The 21,810-nt window shown below is 51.0% G+C and overlaps 2 protein-coding genes across 2 annotated transcripts in view; one reads left to right on the top strand and one right to left on the bottom strand.

Annotated features, from left to right (window-relative positions):
• EIF3B (eukaryotic translation initiation factor 3 subunit B) overlaps window positions 1–21,810 on the bottom strand; it is a 396,012-nt gene that overhangs the window by 292,074 nt on the left and 82,128 nt on the right. The gene's annotated exons all lie outside the window — the stretch shown is intronic.
• GRIFIN (galectin-related inter-fiber protein) lies at window positions 8,250–10,693 on the top strand. Its single transcript, XM_075164875.1, has 4 exons — window positions 8,250–8,261; window positions 9,730–9,809; window positions 9,904–10,066; window positions 10,532–10,693. Exons 1-4 carry the CDS (start codon window positions 8,250–8,252, stop codon window positions 10,691–10,693), a joined length of 417 nt encoding a protein of 138 aa, XP_075020976.1.

Raw genomic sequence — 21,810 nt, 5'->3', positions numbered from 1 at the left:
TCACATCAGGAAACAAATGCATTTGGTTCCCTAAGTGGGAGGAGGTTTTTTGTCATCGTCGTCATTTTTCTAGTTTCGGTCTTTGTCAGCAGCCCTTCCTCTTCCTCCCTGCTCTCCAAAATAGCAGAAAGCTGCATCCTCCTCCCCAGCTGCCTCTCTCAGGTTGCTGCAACACCCGGCACTTCTCCTCAGCCACCAGCCCTGCGAAGCAAAGGTCAGACCCCATGTGGAGAAGACCAAGTCTCCAAGCTCAGGGGTTTGTTGACTTGGTGGCCTGAGGCAGATATGTATGGGCTCTTGCTGGTACTGGTAACTTTTGGATGTGTGCCAGGCCCTGCCAGGCTGAAAATGCCCCTCCCACCGCTCACCTCCCACGTGTCATCCCACCTTCTCTCAAAGGCTGGGATGGGGAGTGGACCCTACATCTCTCTGCAAACATCACAGTCCCTTTATGCCACTGATGCGGCAGGGCAGATGACAGCCTGGTGGCTTCAGTGCAACAGGATCAAGAGAAGAAAGCAGCGGTGGTGCAAGGAGTGGGTCAAATGCTCCGAGATGGAGGACGAACTTGCTCTGGACCCCAGAGCTGCAAGCCTGTCAGCTCCTAAACCCTTTTCCTTGACCAAACCCAGAGATCCTCCCCCACAAATACCTCTAAAACCTCTCTAAGCTCCCTGGAGATCTCCTTGAGGTGGAGTTCATGCTTCCATCAGCAGCTCCAGGAGTAGGGCATGATGCCTATCCTATTGTGTCCCAGCACTACCCACCACTGATCCGCCTGGAGGCAAAACTGCTCATCCTCATCGGAGGCCACCCCGGATGGATGGTGGCTTTCCAGGCAGAGCTTCCCAGGGTGGCTGCCTGCTGGGAAGGGGCTGTGCTGTCTCTGGGCTTGGTGCATCTTCCTCCTGGGTAAATGTTATTCGTACTTTTGTGTGTCTGGGAAAGGTCACCCAGGGCTGGGCTGAGCAGCCGGCTGGAAGAGGCTGGGAGGCTTGTGACACCAATGGTCTCATTGTTTTCTCCTCTTTTGAGCTTTTTCTGCCTCCTTTGGTGGCAGTCACCATCTGACCCCAAACTGGACATTCGCTAGGACCCAGTCTGTAGGACAGCTATTTTCAGGCTGATGGGAATATCAAACATGGGCATAGGAAGGTTTGTATGATGCCAGCACCTGACTATGACTCCTTATGTAAATAAATTTCAATAAAAAATGGTGGGAAAGCAGGGCTACACAAATCCTGATGTCCCCAGACCTGAACTGTCCTCATGAAACCTGCCAAGAGCCAGCAGGACTCCGGCGCATGGGATGCACCTGTGTCTGGCTGCTCCCTAAACCCCAGAGCATCCCCCAAACCTTGCAGGTCGCCTCCCTCCTTCCCCCCAGCTCCAGGCTTCCCTCCCCTCCCCGTCTTCTCCAAACCCACCTGCAGGCGCACGGCTGCGGCTCCAACCCACGCGTTGGTCCCCGGGGGAGGAATCCAGGCTTTGATACGTGGAGCGTGGCCCACCTGTGCCGTGCTCAGGCCTGTTGCCATGCGGTCTCCCTGGCCAAGGAGCTGGCGTGAAGCTTGCAGGGGAGAGCATCAACAAGAGACGGTCGTGCTGTTACTTGTGCGCATAAGCCAAGTGCAGGAGCAGAGCACGCCGCCAAGCTGCAGCCCCTCTGGTGATGTGCCTCCTCCTCCCCTTGTGTTTTGGGGCAGTAAATCATTCGGTACAGAATAAGAGCTGCTCAGATTGAGGAAACCTGGCCCTCAGAGGCTAACCTCACCTGGGAAGCCGCTGGGAAACACTTCTGCATTGGCAAGAGTTAGCGGTGAGGCGATGGGGGATGGAGTGGGCTTCGGCAATGCTGACGCCGTTCCCCAGAAACCAGGAATTCAACATAAAACTGAGCAGGGAGAGTTCACACGTATTCCCCCCTCCTCCTGAGGATCTGTCATTGCTTTAGCTCTGAGCCAGAGACCACCATGGAAGGACACGCAGTACACCCACACGCTGACTCGGAGGAGCACGGCGAGGCCCAGCGCCAACTCTCCTCCTTCCCCATTAATCACCGGGAAAAGGGAGACAGATGTCTCCCCGGGGAGTTTGGAAGGTATCACCGAGGAGCAGGATAAATCAGGTCCCTGCATATACAACGGGGCAATTATTTACGGATGATCAAATATTGGCTCTAGGAACCCCACACAATAAACAACAGCCCATGCCAGGTCGTGTGTTTACCTCCTGCCTGCACCTCGCAGCGCTGAGCAGGAGCGATGGGTGAGGACCGGCACCAACCATGCCCCAAACCCACCACGCCTTTCCAGCTGGTGAGGGCAATGGGACCTGCTTTGACGTAGTTTTACTGCTTTCTGCCTGGGGAACCGAGCAAGAAAGGATGAAGTCATGGTTCACAAAGCCTGGCTGGATAACGACGCAGCAGGTATGAGTACTGACCGGCTGGGATGTGCTGGCTGCAGCGATGTTTGTGTTGCAGCACATGTAGCTGCCCTGAGCCAAGGAAGTAAGGGTAGATACAACCTAAGCTCAACCACTCTCTCTGCCTCAGGTCTTTCACCTCTGGAGGACCTTGGCTCTGTTTCCAGAGCCTGGCCGTCCCCGTGACACGAGTGGCAGCAAGCAATGCCTGGTGGGGATGCCCATATAAGAGCAAACTGGAGCTCCAGATCATAAATGAAACCCTCCTCTTTCATTTACTCATCTGACCTGGTGGTGCTGGAGCTGATAATGCTGGTTTTTTTTTTAAGCGGAGGCTAGTCATAAATAAAATAAACCAGGCATGCTTTGTGTTTCAACTGCCTTGCCTTTCATCCCCGCTCATCAAAGCCACGCGAAAGGGAAGTCCTGAGCGGCGAGCGGGAGCTGTGCTGGGGACAGCAGCGGCTCCGGGCTTGGCCTCAGTTGCACTTGTGCCGGTTCACAGCCCCGGCGGGGTTGGGATCGCCTTCCTCTTTCACCAGTGCGGGGGAAGAGTGCAACGAGAGGCAGAGATTTTGCTTGCAGTGATTCACATTCACAAAACTGCCTGGGACACAATCACAGTCATTTTCTCACTTACCGGCCAACAAGTGTAAAAGAAGAATTTCAATCCCAGCAGCTGCCCAGATGGCTACCGGGGGACAGGACATGCCCTCCCTTTCCCCAGCACCAGTGCCTAACTGGGAGGATGATGGGACATGCTAACAAGCAGCCAAAGAATGGAAAATCTGACAAACGCAACAGCCCCAAAAGCCGCCAGCGCCGAGGCCGTTCCGGCGGCTCAGCAGCTCGTTAGTGGAGCCGACACTCCACCGAGGCACATGAAGCTCGGTCAATGCCAGGCCGGAGCCAGGCAGCGTGTGCCGGGGGGTGTCAGCTTCTCCCTGTTTTTCTTGTCACCTTTCAGGGTGTGATGTTTTTCTTTCCTTGCTCTCCGATGAGCGATTTTTAAGCTGGGCAGCTGCAAGGGGCTCCTTCTGCAACATATTTTGAGAGAGACTGAAGTCTCCTTAAAGCAGGTATGAGAGGTGCAGGCTGCAGAGCTGACCCCCCATCGCAGAGCAGCAGCGGGTGTTGCATCAGGCTCTTCTAGGGTTAGACCCATGTGTGGCTTTTATAAGATTGCAATTTGTCTCAGGGATTTGCCTGGAGTCTCCAGCCCTCTTCTGGTCGGTCCTGTAAAGCACGGCAGGGTGAGGTTGCAGAAATGTAGAGATACCATTGACTGTTGCACTGAGATTTAACTCAAAAGGGTTGTTTTGAGTTAAATAAATAGTTTAAATAGTTTGTATTTATAAAACATAAATAGTTTTTTTCTCTCCAGCACCAAGCCTGAAGGAGTATTCGCACTGTCCAGCCCTGGCATGGCACCGAGATGGCCGGTCTCTGGATGCCGCTTGTAGACAGCAGTGTTGGGGAGAGATCCCAAGCAGAGCAACCAGGAGCAGGGAGCTAACACAGAGTTCTAGGTCTGGGGGAAAGGGAATCGGGGTGAGCTGGCGAAGCAATGTGCCAAAACCCTTCCCGGGGCAACACGTTCCCGAGGCGGCGCGGCTGGAGCAGAGGGCTGAGTGCCGATTGCACAGGGGAGTTTTAGAAATTCCCTGGAGGAACTGAAATGGCTGCGGAGGAGGTATAAATACTGCCAAACGGCAGATAAGCAAGTCTGGAGAAGCCTCGCACAGAGGCGTGCGTGGGGGAAATCACAGCCCCTGATTTACTCTGGTGGGGGAAGGCTCCAGGAGACCTGTCTGGATTTGGGGTAACCCCGACTCACCCTCCAGGAAAGACCTGAGCCTGCCTGGAGCACACAGCCGGCGGGCAATGCCCGGGAGGCTCTGCTTGCACCCGGGCTATTGTTTTATGGTATTATTTTTTGCTGCAAAGCTATTGTCCTAGAACAAAGAGCATGAGGTTTTAGGAAAGCCAGTGAATCGCTCTGGCTCCAGAGGTGGAGGAAAAGGCCTGAGTCCTTGGGCTGGAGGAGGGAGTCGTGGTGCTCTCCCCAGACAAGTAATGGTTGGTGGCTGGATGGGGATGTTCAAAGCAAGAAAAAGGCAGGGACTTTGCAATGGCACCATTTGCAGCCTCACTGCTGTGCCCAGCCTGGCTGGTGGTTAGAGCCCACCACTAAAAATACATCATTTCTTACTTTAATCTTAAATTGTTCCATAAGGCTACAGGTCTGGAGGCCCCTGGACTAGTCCCAGGAGAGTTAGCCAAGGGTGATTCCAAAAGGAGCCCGGCTCTGACTGCATCCTTGTGGCCACAGCCACCCTGCTATGGCCATTAGGTACCAAAGCAGCTTTGCACATGCGAGTCCACTGGTCACATGTGGCTGTGGGCCAGGAGCACTGGGCTGGCTTGTTTGCATTGCTGTATGTAAGGAATCTGGGTTGATTTGTGATCACAGGCCTCCAGTAGGTATATAATGCTGAGGTTCAGTGGCTGCTATATATATATGTGTGTGAGTACATATATAGGTGATTATTAATAGGGGACAGTGTTGTGGAATAATGTCTGAGGACACATATAGCACTATAATGCAGGTGTAGGCACAGCCAGGTCTGTGTGCTGATGTTTCTGGCTGACAGGACAAGGTAGCTATGGGACAACATGTACCAGCGTGTGGGACACGCTGGGGCAACATCCAAAGGCACCATTCATTTCAGGGCTCGACTGAGTTAATCATGGGTTGGACGCCTCTTTCCTACAAGAGCTCACGGTAAAACCTGAGCAGGTGTCAGGAACTGGAGCATCACGCGGGGGGTGAACTGCAGAGCCAGGCAGTGCAACAAGGAGAAAATCGATGTACGGTGTGTGGAGGTGAGCACTGTGTTCAGCTCCTGAAAGTCCAGGCTGTGTGTTTGGAGACCTCTAGAGACTAATGGAAATAATCACACGTCCAGAAACGCACCCGGTTTAGTGCAGAGGAGCCTTGCATGAAAACTCCCACGGGAAGCGCGGTGCTGAGCTCCTCGCTGAGCGTTTCTGCCACGTCGTGAGCAGCAGGAAAAAGACTTAGGGACAAACAACCAAGAGCAGGACATGGCTAATAACAACTTAAGAAAAGGTGCAAACCCCGATGGTTGTATGACCAAATGGCTGACAAATGCATAAGCAGGTCTGCTAATAAGTGATTTGATAATCACCAAAGTGTCACACTAACGAAGAGCCCCTGCAGTTACCCAAGCCGGCAGGTTATCAGCTCCTTGCCTACGCTAGCCTCCTACCACCCCAGACTGTATCTGTCTTTTCGGTATCCCAGTGGCACATAGGCAGTGTGTTTGGGGTTTTTTTCCATCCATCACCAAAGAGAGGGGAAAGTTATGGCATTAAGAGCTAACCACCCAGTGCTGCCTCCAATATCTGAGATTTTAAACATATTTCCAGTCCCTTCCTCCTTGCTAAACAGACAGATGCTATGATGGCTTCTGAGCAGTGGCACAACAGGCAGAAGGCAAATAAAGGTGCACCTGTAAAACCAGTCAGTATTTGTGCACCATTTACTGGTGAAACACATGTGTTTGCATCTTTTCCCAGCAACATTTCTTGCTCTCGCTGAAATGCCAACAAGAAGCAAAACCTTGCATTTTGGTAAGCGCTGAGCATCTTAGAAGCTGCTGTCCCCAAAACTGGAGCAATCTAAATTCCCCCTCCTTCCTCGAGAGCTTTCCCATCTCTACAAACCTGCCTTCCCTGGCTTTTTTTTCTCTCCCACAGGAGAGCTCCCAGTGCCGCTTGGCCTGATGCAGCTTTTCACATCAGGGGAGCAAACTCCATGCCTGTTGCTGGTCGTGGCACCGGCAGAGGCTGCGGTAGGAGCTGGAATGAGACTCAGCGTGGCTGGGACATCACCCTGCCAGGACAGGCTGTGCACACAGATTTGTGGCAAGCGCTTGGTTTTACTAGACAAAATAAAAGGCTACAGCAGCTTCTCTAGAGGTCGTGACTCACGCTGGTTTCTGCACTGCGTGGGTGAGATGCAGCCCCTGGGCACAGAAAGGAGCCGGTATTTGTCCCACCACAACTTGCTGGGCAAGGTCCTCTGCTACCCCACTGCACCCCGACCTGCCCTGCGGTGCCCAAGCTTTCCCCAGTCCACTGATTTCATTAGCATAATTATGATAAACTTGGCACAATTATTTAGCTTGCAGATCACTCCTCGCCTACGTGCAGGACTGGTTTTGCCCACCGCCGTGGTGGGTATCTCAAAAGCAGCCCCTTCTCCCCGCAGTCCCTTGCCTGGCTGGCAGGAGAAACAAGCAGGGAGGGATGATTTGAGGGTGAAAACACAACTTTGGGTTCAGGCCATAAGTAGGGGAGACATGCGGCTGGGCAGATTGGAGAGGCCAATGTCCAGCATCCTACGGCAGCACAAGGATGGGTGGGATGTCCCTTGCCCTGCCACCACCACCTCGGCACCTCCACCGCTGGCTCGCGGCTCCCTTGCACGTCCCGATGCTGCCATCTGTAGCACAGAGCTCCGCTCCAGTGCTCCCTGGCATGGTGCCTGGAGAGCTGGGAACTGAGCAGAGACCACGGCAGAGCTCGGCTTCACATGGTTGGGTTTTGTAGGAGTCCAAATGGGCAAACCCCAGCCTGGGACTTGGCTTTTTCAGCCCCGAGAGAGGCTGTTGGCTTCTATGTCTGCTGGATTGCATTTTTAATCATCTGCCAAGGGCACCAGAGCCTGGGATAGTAGCTCTCATTCTGCTTATCTGCTGGAAATAAAATAAACACATTAAATAACATCAGCACTGTGGCCCATACAGTGAGGAGGTTTTAACCGTGAAAGCCATGGATTCCTGTAGGACCAGCCGGGGAGCACCACAGCCTCCAGTGCATGCAGGGATGGGGCCAGCATATGTTTTTAATGCATTTACCCTGTGAAGAGCGGGGGCATGCGCAGCCATCCCTCCCTTCCCTGGCCGGGCTTCACCCAGCCATATGTTAACACATGCTGACTGTCAGTATGAAAACCCCCATCACTGAAATTCATTTCATTGCCACCCATTTCTTGGTGTCTTTCCATGACAGCAAATATCAGACAAAGGCTCCCTCGCCCTGCTCCCAAATCCCTGTATTGTCCCCAGCAGGGAGGGGAAACGCGGAGCCAGGCTGTGCTGAGCTCAGCACAGCAGCATCCCGAGTGCCGGCCCCGGGGCGCTGCGAGGTGGAAAAGCGGCTGCGACAGAGCTGGCATCAGCTCGTTTCAGGCCAGTCTCTGACCTACAAAAAGTGATCAAAAAGGAAAACGGGGAGAAAAAGAAATCTCTGTTGGTCAGGGTGAAGCTGAGCCCCTGTAGGAGCCACCATTTCTCTTCTGCCACTTGCCTTCTCTCTGGACCTTGCAGTGGACGGGACTCCCGCTATCTCCCCCAGCTTTGAAAGTCCCCATCCTTCCTTCACGCATTAAACACATCTGCCTTCCCGGATTACAGCCTGAATGCCTGTCTGCCCCGCCGCTGCCGCACACCGGCTCCATCACGTCACAGCTCAGGACTGCCCGGCCGTGGCTGCCTTTGTCTGGGCAGCAGCGGGGCTGGATTAGCCCTGCACGCATCAGCGGGCTAACCCCGCCGGGCGGGCAGCGGGATTTGCTGCTCCCCATCTCCCAGCCGTGCCTGGCAGCCCACTCTGAAAAGGAGACCTCAGCCCGCTGCCGCTGCTAATCCCTGCGCACGTGGGCTGCTGGCCCCTATATAGACCCCTCTGACCGTGCACCCGGCCGGGTCTGCGGCGCAGGGGCAGGCAGCGGGATGGCATTGCGGGTAAGCGCTGGGGACAGGATCCGGCACAGCCTGGTCTGTTTGAGGGGTGATGGCGCAGGCGGTGGATAAAGGAAAGTGGCACAAATAAGGGCAAGAAAGGCAGAACAGAGCCAGAAATCCTGAAAGACTTGGGGATGCTACTTGCGGTTCTGCTCCTCTATTTCAGTCCTGTCCAGGCTATTGCAAAGCTGTGAGCTCCACGGCTTTTGATAAAGGGCAATAGGAGAGATTTTTCATCTCGGTTATACCAGGGCTAGTCTGGGGTAACACTTGGAGGGTTTAAGCTGAGACCAAAATACAACCGATGCTTTAGCAGAGACCTGTGCTTTGCCATCTGTGTCCCCTGGGAGAGCCGCCAGCAAAGAGGGAACTGCTGTTGCCTGTGCATGTGGCGTGTTTTTTGCTGGGGTGGTTGTGATGATGACAAGCTAAGCATCAAGGCAAGGTGAACCTGGGTGCTGCCATCATCACGTGCTGTTTGAAACCGAATCATTAGCTCCACATCAGCTCTCTGTGCTTCACAGGGTTGAACACTGTGGTCAGAGCCTTTGAATGACCATGCGCAGGTTCCTAAAGCCACCTTCCTGAAGTAGCCGGGCATGAGGGCATGAGGTTGGCCATCGTCATGTCTCAGGTCCTGCCCCAGAATGTGCATATCCCAAAAATGCACTGGAAATGGGAGATCATGGCAGAGAGAGAAACAGGGGAGTGAAAGTCCTGAGCTGTAGGGAGGGAGAGGCAGGTATGCAGCTGGCAGAGATTTTCCCAGTGTGAGCAATAAGTTTGGGAGAGGAGGATGCTCAGAAATGCAAGATTGTTAGAGTGCTAAAAAAGCAGGGTGAAATAGCAAGCAGTTCTTATTAAAATGAGTTATTTAATAAAACTATGAATTATTCAAAAAGGAACATTTTCCAGCTCATTTTATGCAAGTTTAACCTTGGAGATGGGGGGAACGGGTGGAACAGGGGATCAGGCAGGAGCTTGTGGGAAGAGTCACCCATGTAACACTGGATGAGGACAGGCTGGATGCCACATTACACCCATTCCTTGATCAGTCCTTGTCTTTCACACCCTGCTTCAAAGCATCACAACGTTTTCTGCTTTGGCTTTTGTATTGCCCAGGCAGGGAGAGGAGCAGAGCGTCTTTGTGTCCTGCTGACAATGAAGGCGTTCAGGTTCTTTAATTTTTGCTTCCTGATCCCACCCAGCTCTTTACAAAAGACCTTGGGGGCAGCAAATCCCACCTCATCAACTGGATGTTGTAGCAATTTCATTTCTTACCAGTTTAGAGCCCCTGAGATTATTTAGGAGTGAGAAAAAGGCAGGAGCAGAGAATGTGCCTCCTTGGGAAGCAGGGAAAAAGGAGAAGATGACGAGAGGGTGAGAAAGATGAAGAAGTATAAGGGATGAGCAGGGCCATGCACCTCTCCCACCTTGCCATGCTTCACCATTGCCTCCTTGCCGGCAGTTCGAGGCCCTATATCCAGAGGGGATGTGTCCCGGCTGGAGCGTCGTGGTCAAGGGCGAGACCAGTTCCAGTACGAGCATGTAAGGACACGCTCGGCTCTCAGCTCTCACGGCTCACAAGAGCCAGCAGCATCGCTCCACAGCTCTCCATCCCTTCTTTCTCTCACCATCTTAGGTTTGAAATTAATTTGCTCTGTGACCCCGGAGACCAAATCGCTCTCCATTTTAACCCCCGCTTCGCCAGCTCCAGAATCGTCTGCAACTCCTTCCTCGCCAACCACTGGGGGAAGGAAGAGGTTAATAACACCTTCCCCTTCGAAGCAAAGGAGCCGTTCCAGGTAACCCTATGTCACCCCATGGGTCTCCTCGGGTGGGACAGGAGTGACCCAGCCAATATTGGGGTCCTCCTCATGGATCTAGCCCTGCTTTTCTGCCAGCACCATACCCAGTAACATCCCCTCTCTGGCTCTGTCCCCTGTCAGTATTTCTGTTGTCCCCTGATTTGCTGCTGATTTACACCCAACTCTGGCACAGGCATGCAGAGCCCGGCAATAATCCCTGGATGCTGCATTTGTTTTCGCTTTAGGCTTTGCACTATCACCAGTTTCTGCTCTCGTGAAGAACTCAATTATTCCCTCCTTTTGCCCAAAATGGGGGTAAGCGGTGTGTGTGTTGGCTCTGGCAGGATTTGAAGTGGGTTGTAGATGCCAGATGCCAGATCTGGGCACTCACTGACATGATGGCAACAAGGTCCAGTGAGGATGTGTGGCCACATGGTGAATCTAACACAGTCTCTCTTTCAGGTTGAAATCTACTCTGACCAGGACTATTTCCACATTTTCATTGATGAAAACAAAATCTTGCAGTACAAGCATCGGCAAAAGCAGCTTTCATCCATCACCAAGCTGCAGATTCTCAATGATATTGCCATTTCTTCAGTGGAAATCACTAAACGAGGCCTTTAGTAGAGACCGAAGTTGGGATAGTCTCGCAGACCGTTCCCCCTTAAGCTCTTGATCCAGCTGGAGACCATCTCCTCCCGTTCTCCATCCAACACATGCCATCACATGCCAGGGAGGTGGCTACGCATGTGTCCTCGTGGTGGAAGGGATGGTCATTCCCATTGCATGCCACTAAGGCAGCACCCAGCCATGTCGCTGGGTGGACCAGATCGTGGAAGACCTTCTGCCCCTATGCCTTAGGGTGCACAATGGGATTTGTAGGTCTTATCATCTTTGCTGTTGGACAACCTGACAGATCAGGTCTGCCTCGAGTAGTCTGGATGCCTGAATGTTACCCTAGAAATTGTGTTTGCCCAAAAGCAGGGTGTGAATTAGTGCTAGTCCTCAGCTGGCCACGTGGTGAAGGATGTAACGGGTGTGAAAGTTAGGGACGGAAAGGCACATTTCTTTCCAGGAGCTGGGTAAAAACGCTACCTTATTTGCCAATAAAATCACACAAGGAAATCCCTGCTGAGATGTCCCTCACTGGGCAGACCAATGGAGTTGTTCATTCCCTGCAAATCTCCAGGCACATGGAATGAGCAAGGGCTGGTGACGGGGCAGGAGGACACAGGCTGAGGGTTGCTTGTTTTTGGCACTGCCTTTTTGCTTTGAGGCTAACACAAAATGAAGGTCCTATGTATGTAAATCAGGGTGATAAGATTCTACTTGCAAGATATTTCCAGAGATTCCTTTCACCAATTGAGAGATGTTTGCTCAGCCTGAGTCCCGCCAACTCCAGGCTTGTTAGACAGACCCTAAGGGTGATGTAGTGGGTCAGAAAAGGGTAAAAGCTTAGAGACCCATAAAAGCACATGCACCTTCATCATGCACCAGAAATGCAGCTGGACTCCAAATAAAAGGCTCTGAAGAAATCAGGGTCTAGAAATTACGATAAGTTCAGAATGAACAAAGTGCCATTATTCCTGTGGATAGTCTCTGGCTTTTCTCTTTACTCTGCATTCTTGTTTCCTTTTCTCCTCTATTTCAGTTGTCTTTCAAAATCAAAACAGACCACTTGTCCCTTGCACCCTCTTCTCTTTTCCACCCTCTTCCTTGGAGCACAACTTATCTCTGATTCCTTGACCAGGCCACAGCAGGCTAAAAGATGTTATTTTTATTTTGTTTTAATTACACGCATCATAAGAAGCATAACGTCACAGTGTTAAATCTGAACAGGAACTTACTCCAAAAATGTAATTACAGCTGCCCCCAATCACTCCTTTGTTCCTCAGACATAAGACAGACCACGTTCCTGATGCAAAATGCAAAGATGATCCCACCTTGCCAGTCCTTTCCATTGAGGAGAAATAATTTGGTAAGAAGTCAGTCCTTGCCTTTGGGTGGGATCTCTGAATGTCACAGCTTTGCTCCAGCCTTTTCTCAATGCTTAAATTAGCCATTCCGAACTCTTCCCTCTATTTATAGTCTCAAAGACTTACGAGGAAGAGGTGACCGCGTAGCCGACCACAACACAGGATGCCACAAAGTTGACATTTATGAGTCTGCTAAAAAGTTTATAGTGTTTTTTCAGACCATAAAGAACACTAACTGGAAACCGTCTTGTTCATGTGGCAAAGAGCACAAAGGGAACGCAAAATGGTCCCAAAAGGTACCGCCTCCCTCCAGAAAGAACAGAAAATGCCGTTTGGAAACATCCACAGTCTTGGTTACAAGTCATGAAGGCTGGAGATGGTGAGATTTCCTCTAGCCTGGAATAAATCCATCACCACCAGGACAAGAGGGTTGGCTCAAATTCCAGTTGTCGTGACGTAACTCAGGGTTCAACAAACTTCACTGTTATGGCCATCCCTTCAGTAAAACAGCACAAACACAGACAAAATCAGGCCTGCTGGGATTTCTGTGTCATACATCTGATAATGCTGAACTGCATTTGAAATAAATTGCTCTTTTTATTTGTGCTTCTTTGGGGGTTGATAGAGACAGATCATTTTTCATAGAGGAAAAGTGATGAAATGATTTATAAGGGTAATACTTGTACTTATGTGGCCGCAAACTCCATCGATAGCCACTGCTGGAGAAACACCCCACAATTCCGTTGTTCTCCAGAAGCAAGCACAAAGGACCACAGACAAACAGGGCAAAAATATACCAAATAAAGAGATGCCACAAAAAATCAGGCAGCGGCAGAGATTATGCCCTGACTCCTGAACACGTTCCCCCCAGCTTCTGCCAGCGGCTGATCTCACTCCATTACCATCTGCACCGCGAGAGTCCAATCTCTCCTGACACATCCACAGCACTGCTGCTGGCTTCAGGATTTTATCTGCTGCCTCCTCCAGCCAAAACATTCCCAAGGGTGAAGGGGTCTTCAGAGCAAGAGAGGTCTGGGGAGCTACAGAGCGTCTCTGGGAGGAAAACTCTAGGGCTGGCTGTTTATAGCCGTTTTGCACAGTTTTATGGGGAAGGAGACACCTTCCAAGTCTGTGACCCTCATCTGGCCCTTAAGGAGAAACTCTGAAGGAAAATGAAGCCCCACAATTATGATGGTCAATTAAACTCTCAGGAGCTCAGGAGGGGGGTTGGCACATCAGACTTGCACAGAGGCATTGCGTGCTGGTATCAAAGGGAACAAACCAATCCTTCACCCAAATTTTAACCAGCTTTCCTACTCATGACCTGGGGTTTGAAACTGGGGAGGGAACTGATGGAGATGAGCTCCTGCCCAGGGGTATGCTTTGGAGAGCTGGAGGCCTTTTGAGGGGGGAAGGAGCAGCTGGGGGTGCAGCTCTGGGAGGGACCAGCGCTTCACAGCCCAACCTAAAGGCCAAGCTCAATATTTTTGCTGGGGCCAAGTGCCATGCAGGAGCCGGGCTGAAATGCTTCCAGAGAGACGGATCGGGACTGTCCTAGGCAGGTTCTGCTGCCCTTAAAGCTGACACAAACTGGGGAGGGACACCTGAGAGAGGCAAAGCCAGGAGAGGTGGTGACCTCCCACGTGGGCTTTCCCTTTCCCACCGATTCTCCTCATTTGGGTTGGATTTGCAAAGTTCAGTGAAATGCTCTGGCTTGTCCCCAGATCAATGAGGGAAAAATCAGGCTCATAATCCTCCGTGCTTGAGCTGTGCCAGGATTCCCAGGGCCAAGATCCCCTCTGGCAGTGTCACAGCGTCGCAGATCTCCTGCGGAGCATCTGCCGATGCGTGATTAGAGAGCGCTCCTTGCTGTCGCTGACACCGCAGGCATACCCCAGCAGCAAACACCGGCAATTTCCTCACAGGCTGGTGAGCAAACGGCTCCCACGTCAACAACAGTCACGTCTCATCAGCAGAGCAGCAGCCTGGAGACAGCGGACTGAGCGACACTGTCTCTGCCAGCCTTAGCAAGGGACACTTGAGTATCAGACACCGGGTCCTGCCTTGAGTTAGGAAAGGGAGTGTGAAAAGGGGCAAGGACTTGTTGCCAATGCAATGGGAAAGACTTCTAGGAAAGCACAAAAAAAGGAGAAAGTCATGCAGGTTGCATCTGCCTCATAGTTCACAAAAAAAACCCCAAAAAAACCAAACCCACCAAAAAAAACCTTTGATGCTGGAGGTTTAGCTACTTACTCATAGCTGGAGGGCAGCTCTGGTGAAGAAAGACAGGAGGAGGGCAGTTGTTAACCATTTAACTAACAATTCCCTTTCTCCTCCCATTTCAAAGCCTCCCTGAGCATCTCCTGATGGACAACAGCTGCTCTGCTGCAGAGCTACTCACCTCCCCACTGATCCTAAGCAACTCTGCTGTGGTGCAGATCAGTGATCCTGGGCCCGTGTCTATGGCATCTTTAATTTCTCACGTCCTCCAAGGCCTCAATTTTCCCAACACATTGTCACAGAAATAGCTGCTAGAAGCGCAGACCTTATCAGCAATGACTTTCTTCCTTACATCTCTGAGCCCTTATCTAAGAGGTTGCTTATTCAATAACATGGGCTGTCAAACTCCTTAAATGCTCAGGAGTCACAGGTGTTTGCTGGCAGGACTGAGGAACATAAAGGGCAAATGTTCAACCTTTTTCTGAAGAGTATGAGAAAAAAAAAAAAAACAGGAGGAAAGGAGGAGTAACTCCCAGTTCTGGCTGGGAAGAGGCATTTCTGAGGCACCAGGCAGCCCCAGATTGCACCTAGAAAGGAGTCTGTGCTGGAAAGCAGAGGGATGTTTCTTTTATTGCATTTAAAGAGAGCTTTGTAAAGCCATTTTAATTCACAGCATCTCCATCCAGAGCCAGCTCAGACAAGAAAGTACACCTCCCAGCCCTGATCTTGCATGCATGGTGGCAGGTACCAGCTGCAGGCATTAAATGCAGGCTGGGGAAGGATTATTTTCTGAAAGAAAGGATCTGCTCTAGAGGTTGAAGAATTGGAAGCTGATGGTATGACTTTATTTGGCAGCTGTGTTATTGTACACTGCTGCCTAAGGAAAGGGTGACAAATTTGATGCCCAAATTTGCTGGCCCTCCAGGTCTGTAGTCTGTTCAAGACCCTCTTGCCAAAGCTAGATGCAATCTATCATGTTATTCCTTCAAGCTATATGAACACATCTAGCCAAATCTCTGACTTTACCAGAGCACAAGGCAACAGCCTAAGGATGTTTTCTCTGCACCATCCCACCATTGTAAGGCTGTCTGGGTCTTATAAAACACTTTAAAACCATAGGGAACCAAGTAAACTATAAAGAGAAGGAAGTATAACACCTTTGTGCAGGTGAGGAAACCAAGGCACGTGGAGGAAAGAAGCAGAGCAGAAAAGGAAGGAGGGAACGGGGTGCTTTTGCCTCCAGCCTGGTGCTCTCACCCTATAGCTTGGGGCCTGGCCATACAGCCCGTGGGTAGGTTTGGCTGGGCTTTTCATGATCTATCAGATGTTACCCTGAGGCTTAATGAGGTAAGATGCTCCATGCTGAACCCCTCTCCAGCCTGCGGCACAGACGAGCCAGCCCCTTGTCTTAAATGAGGGACCAGGGCTGCTGAGCAGCTCATTAGCCCAAGGAGTTTTCCATCCATCTGTACACAGATATCATTGCTGTGATCTCAGCTACTAATCAGCCTTTTTCTAGCTTGTTTCATGCTCCAGCTCAAACAGCGACCAAAGAGCCCCCAACATCCCTTCATTTTCGTCCCCTTCCTTGATACACCACCTGTCCAAAGCCAGGCTTAGCAATTGCTCTGTGATTTATCACACAAAAGCTTGCTGGTTTCAAAAATTAGGAGTAAAACCGAGATGCAGCTATTTCACCTTCTAACCTCCGCCTTTGCGTTAAACTCCAGCTATTGTCAGCTTTCATTTCTTGAAGTTGCTCTGTGCTGTGAACACACACTGGAAGCAGAAAGACAGACGTGGTCAGTGGCAATGAGAGGGCAGTGATTGTACTTCCAGTAAATTGCCTGAGTCTTTCCAGATGAGTCACTGCACAGAGAGAGGTGAGGCATTAGTAGTAGAGAGAAAAAGTTTGCAACTGATCCTGACAGAGTTTAACAACCTCTCAAAACCTCTGCCTGCCTGATTTTCTACGACTAGTTGTGGAGATTCCTTCTAAAAAGCTGCCCAAAATAAACAACAGCTCACAGAGTGGGGTTTTTTCCCCTTGTTAAAGCACTAGAGCAGGCTGCTGGAGAGCATTCAGACCCAGGATCACATCTCTCCCTGCCTTCCAGCTGATCCCCTCTTGAATCCACAGAGCAGAAATCCTAAGGATTTCTGATTAGAAGTACAAAATATAGGAAAGCTTATTTTTAAACACATAACATTTGATCACCAAGCCCTTGTTGCAAATGTGCTCAAGTTCTAATTCTTATTGCAACCTGCTCCCAGGTGTATCCGCTTTGTGACAGCTACCCGCAAACATCACCTAGGCTGAGAGTAAATCATCCTGCTCAGAAAGACAAACTCCCTCCTATTGTATTCTCTAAAAATCTTTTATCTCCTCCCTGACGCTAGCAGATCTGGGCCCTGAGAGTGCTTTTCTCAGAGCCTTTCCTTCCTGCCTCCCTGCATTTCCCCTCTGCAAGCTTCTGCAGCTGGGAAGAGGCAAACAGTAGCAAATTTAAAGCCTTTGTCAGAGACTTCCCCCAGATGGCAATCAGCTGATGGAACCAAGAAAGCTTTGTCATCTAAAAAGCCCTTTATTAGCTTGTTGCACCTGGGCATAGAGCACCAGGGAAGAATATTGTTATGCAAATCTGGCAGCGTTCAGGTAGAAGGATAGAGGACTGACTGCCTTAGCAGCCCTTGCTCTTAATATTGTTTTATCTGCCTCCCTCCTCAGTAGTTTCAGTGGCAAACTGCTTAGAACATGAGAGTTAGAATAGGATGAAATGGAGCCCCACAAACCTGATCAGACCACCAGGTTTCCTCAATTACCAAATCTGCTTGATTTGGGCTTTGCTTTCAGTCTGGTTCTAATTATTTCTCCCCAGGGTTAACGGTGCCTGTATTGATCAAGAGGGTGAGACTACCACACAAACCACGGACGTGGAGAAAAGGCCACCGTTGCTTCAACCGATCCTGGGTCTCGGGGGAGAAAAGGGCTGGGTGCAGGCGGTGTTAGACGGTTGCCTTGCGTGTCAGCTCCCACCCCTGCTAAGTCCTGGCTTCTCTTAACTTCTCAAAGACTTGACTTAGTCGGTGCTTAGTATCACGTCAAAACCTTGTGCGTACATTTGGGCAATGAATTAGGATAAGCACTGATTTCTCCTTTAAAAAAATCACTTTGTTGTGCAGTGCATCTCCATTTAGTGACTCTCTTTTTGATAAGATAGGGTCAAATTCACTTGGTGTGGTCCTGTTTTTAAGCAGGGTCCCTGCAGGAGCACGTTCAGCCCTGCGTTCCCCAGCCTGCTACGTGCACTTCTGCACAAACCAAAAGCAAAGATATCTGAAAGACAGATTTTTCAATCACATTAATGTCAAGATGGTGTTTCATTGGTTTTGAGCGAGTGAACATCGTATCAGACAAATTCTTCTGTACTAAATTATCTTTTTATTTCAGCCATTACATTTCCGGAGCACTCAATCGAAGAGGCCTCCAATAAAAAGGATAGAAGATAAAGAATTTGGCCCATATCTGTTTATGAAAACAGACATCAGTGAATATTCTCAGGCATAAAGATGCACACATTCTCCATTTAAAATCCTCCAAAGGACACTTGAAAGAGTTTAAATGTTTCATTCTTTGATTGAGAGGGAAGAATAGCAGGAGAAAAAAGGTTTTCACTCTCATAAAAGTAATTACAAACAACAAACATCAATTCCCAGATGTTTTTTATTTGTTTTGTGATTTTATTTTCAAAGAATCTGAAGTGCACTTGGCATCTTCTGTGTATTGTCTTTGACTGTGCGCAGCATTGGCCCCTTATCTCCTCCTGGATTCACAGCCGCGTCAATGTGCTGACATCAGCAAGCGTCACACTGGAGCTATGCCGAGGACTTGGACCGCAGTGCCAGAAAGAGCTCGTGTCCCCGCCGAAACTGCAGTGCTGGAGCAGCGGTGGCATGGGCACGGAGCAGCCACCGGCACAGGGAGCCACAAAGCCGGCTCAGAGGTCCCCCAAACCGATGGCACCCAGGATTTGGGGAGTTTTGTTGCTGGGTTAGAGGTTTGTAAGAAAATGTCCCAGAGAAGGATGGACACCTTTTTTTGTCTAATACAAGTTAGCAGATGGTGATGCTGTTACTCTCTCCTGATGGCAAGAGAGACACAGAGAGACAGCTTTTGGTATTACTCCTGTTTATATCAAGCCCTAGAAACGCTCACACAGACCCCCCTGGGTTGCAGCGGCAGCAGGGAGGGGGAAGGAGTGTGCGCAGCACAGGGGCAGATGCAAGGGCTCGGGGAGCCTCCCTTACCCCGAGGTCCTCCCGTCTCCATGCCATCAATCAAAAAGTGTGGATTTAGCCAGTGCTTTTCAAGGGCAGTCCAACCAGCACCTCCCAGCAAAACCAGCGGGAAACAATTTCACCGGTGCCAGCGTTCCTCCCTAACACAGAGCTGGCATGTGCTCCCACTTCACCTAACAGGAGCAGCACCCAGACAGTCCATCCCGGTTGCACCAATCCAGACAAGCTCTAATTTTGATTCATCTCTGTGAAGTGAGCAGACCCCATCCCACCCATCTGCTGGGCAAGCGCAGGGGGGGAACAAGCAGCTATGTCCTCAAAACAGGCCTTTAGGTCAAACCGTGGCGGCTGAGACACATCAGGCATGTCGGCATACGCACTGGAAGAAAGCTGAGAAAGCAAAGTGCCCTTTGGTCGGGTGCCAGCCAGCACACAGGGGGTCAAGGACGCAGCTCCGCTGGGACCACGCAGGGGTGTGCGTCCCCCAGGCACGGGCAGGGAGTCGGTCCGAGTACCGTCCCCATTGTACTCAGCAGGGAGAAAAGTTTAAGTGGGGAGGGCACAGGAGCTGCGGTAAGTAGATGCACAACCGGAGGAATTGTTCCACCTTTACACTCTCAAGGTCCACCTGGTCACCAGCATAAGCTGGAAAAGCCTCAGGGTTTCCCGAACTTAGATCCTTGGGCCTGGGACAGGCAGAGTATCGCTGCGGCTGTGCGACACCCAGCTCGTGCTGCAGCGGGAGCAGGGAGGTTGTGCTGAGACAGCGATGCTAAATTTACTGGGACTCTGATGTGCAGTGGGCAGAGCAGGTTTGGGCAGCCGTAGCAGGCTTGGGAGCTGTTGTGAGTTTTTCTGAGATTCTGGCAAAGCCCCAAAGTGGCTGACTCACTCCTCCACTCAGGTCAGTTCTTCACAGCTGTAACTCCGGTGAGACCAGTGGGTTATTTTTGATGTACATCACTGTACGATCACAGTCCAGTCCATTACCCTTGCTGGTGAAGGATGGCTGCTGTCTCCAGTGGGCTTTATTTAGCTTCCACTCCAAAGCTGTTCCATAAGAGGGGAACCAATGTGAAAAGGGTACGGCATTTCTTTTTGTTGGAGATTCCCCGTTGTCACGAATGAGTGATTTAGAGGCCGCACCACCACACCCATCTTGAGTTATCTGGTGACTTTGAACTTGTTCGAATCAATGAACTCATTATAATCAATGCCCCTGTCCTCTCTATCGGCTGTGCACAGCATATAGATTTGTCATTTGTTAGAGATGACTTGGCATTTGTGAGTTGTGTCAATGGATGCAAAAGCAGATTCATTCTAATTATATCAAACCACTGATCAACTTAGAGGTCTAGTCTAGTATTTTAAGCCCTAAAGGTTCATTAGCAGTAAATCACGCGGGTTAGAAATAAAGTGCATGGGGGAGAAAAAAAGAAGTTAACTGTATTTATTAGCTTGAACATTTGGAAGGTAACTACCTGGACAAAATACGTTCGAAGAGCCCTGGCACATTTCTTCACTCTCTTCTCTTGTATTCTGTTAATCCCCTACTAAAACTGTTGACTTAAACACCTCCATTCTGTTGTTTTCTGTGTGTAATGACAGGTCTGCTTTAGGGAGGCTGGGCAGTGGCTGGCAAGGGCTTGGGTGCATGGAGATTTCCAATTGCTAGCTTCGACCCTGGCCTGTGTAGTTCCCTGTTTGTGACAGATCTATTTGCTTGTGAGGCAGCTGTGAAATTGCAGCAGATTTTAGGTATCCATGAGAGTATCCGTGCATTTCACTGCATAGAATAATGTGTACCTTGTGCTCTGGGCAACATGCTGTAATTAGTTTGTAGAAGTTGTTTGTCTCTGAAGATCTATAAATACTCATACATAAAACTATAAGGGAATAAGCAGTCACATGCTTAAAGCAAATGCATTCTAATGCAGAAGAGCTTTATACGCTAATCACATTCACACACACCCCCCCAAATGTGGTTCCACTGCTGATCTTTCTTTCATTTCACGTAAGGCTGATGAAAAGTATTTACTTTCTTCTTTCACATAAATAGACTGAAATGGATGGAGAATTTCCCGCTGAAATCAAGGGCATTCACCATTCAGTGACAAACAGCCTCCACCTGGGCTGTATTTGTTACCTTGCTCTCTCTCAGAGAAGGCAAAGAAAATAAAAAATAAACACCTCAGGCAGAGGTATCAGTTCCTCTTGCCATTTTCCCCTGTGATTCACTGGCATCATCTGAGTACGTCCGGTCAAAAGCTTCATTTTACAAACCAACCTTGTTCCCCAACCAAGCCCTTCAACTTTTTGAAGTTACTTTTTTCCATGATCCATTCTTCCCATTCCTTCAGTTTAAGAGAAAAGGCAAAAAGCTGTGTGTCTTTCTGGAGTGCTCCTTGCTCGAGTGGGGTTCCCCCCAATACCTGCTGGGATGTTAACCATTGGGGTACCAGCCGCTGCTGGAAAGCACAGAAGGAGGGTGGATTTGATGTTAGAGTAGAAGTAAGCACTGAAGTGCCTGGGTACCTCCCTGCCTTGGAGCCCAGGGAACCCGCAGGAGAGGAGAAGGACGGGGGAAGACCAGAAAGAGTCCGGCGAAGCACATGCACGTCCCTGCCTGCCTGGTCCCCGCCCGGTCCCTGCCCGGTCCTATTCTGCCTGGTCCCTGCCCAGACCCTGGCCGGTCCCTGCCTGGTCCTATCCTGCCTGGTCCCTGCCCAGACCCTGGCCGGTCCCTGCCTGGTCCTGCCCTGCCTTGCCCCGTCCTGCCCAGCCCTGCCCGCTCCCTGCCCGCTCCCTGCCCGCTCCTGCCCGGCCCACTCGGAGCTGTCCCTTCAGCACCACGGCCCTTGGGCACTTGGAGCCCGGCGGGAGGGGCGGCTGGCACGGCTCGGCTCGGCAAGGCTCAGCCTAGCACGGCTCAGCTCGGCAAGGCTCAGCCTAGCACGGCCCGGCCCGGGCAGGCACCGGACCCAGCCAGCGCTCCCGAGGAGGGGAGGGGGGCTTCTCTGCGGGCCAGGGCAAGAGAGGGGCGTATGGGTGCGCAAGGCGCGTGTGTGTGTGCACAGGGCGCGCGTGTGGGTGCCAAGGTTGAGCCGTACCTGCGTGTGCAAGGAGGGTGTGAGCGGCAGGGGTCGGGGGGTGCAAAGCGGGTGCGAACATGCAGAGGTGTGGGAGTGGGTGCGGGGGGTGGGCGCGCAGAGGGAGGGTGGTGCATGCATGCGCTGGGTGCCTGTG

Source organism: Calonectris borealis, chromosome 16 (genome assembly GCF_964195595.1).
Source record: "Calonectris borealis chromosome 16, bCalBor7.hap1.2, whole genome shotgun sequence".
In the NCBI taxonomy this organism is placed as follows: Eukaryota; Metazoa; Chordata; class Aves; order Procellariiformes; family Procellariidae; genus Calonectris; species Calonectris borealis.
The sequence above is the reverse complement of the archived record's forward strand: the minus strand, read 5'-3'. Positions and strand labels throughout refer to the sequence as shown.

Coding starts and splice junctions, on each gene's coding strand:
- GRIFIN (XM_075164875.1), top strand. Junction 9,810..9,903: donor ACCAGTTCCAGTACGAGCAT/GTAAGGACACGC, acceptor TCACCATCTTAG/GTTTGAAATTAATTTGCTCT. Junction 10,067..10,531: donor AAGCAAAGGAGCCGTTCCAG/GTAACCCTATGT, acceptor TCTCTCTTTCAG/GTTGAAATCTACTCTGACCA.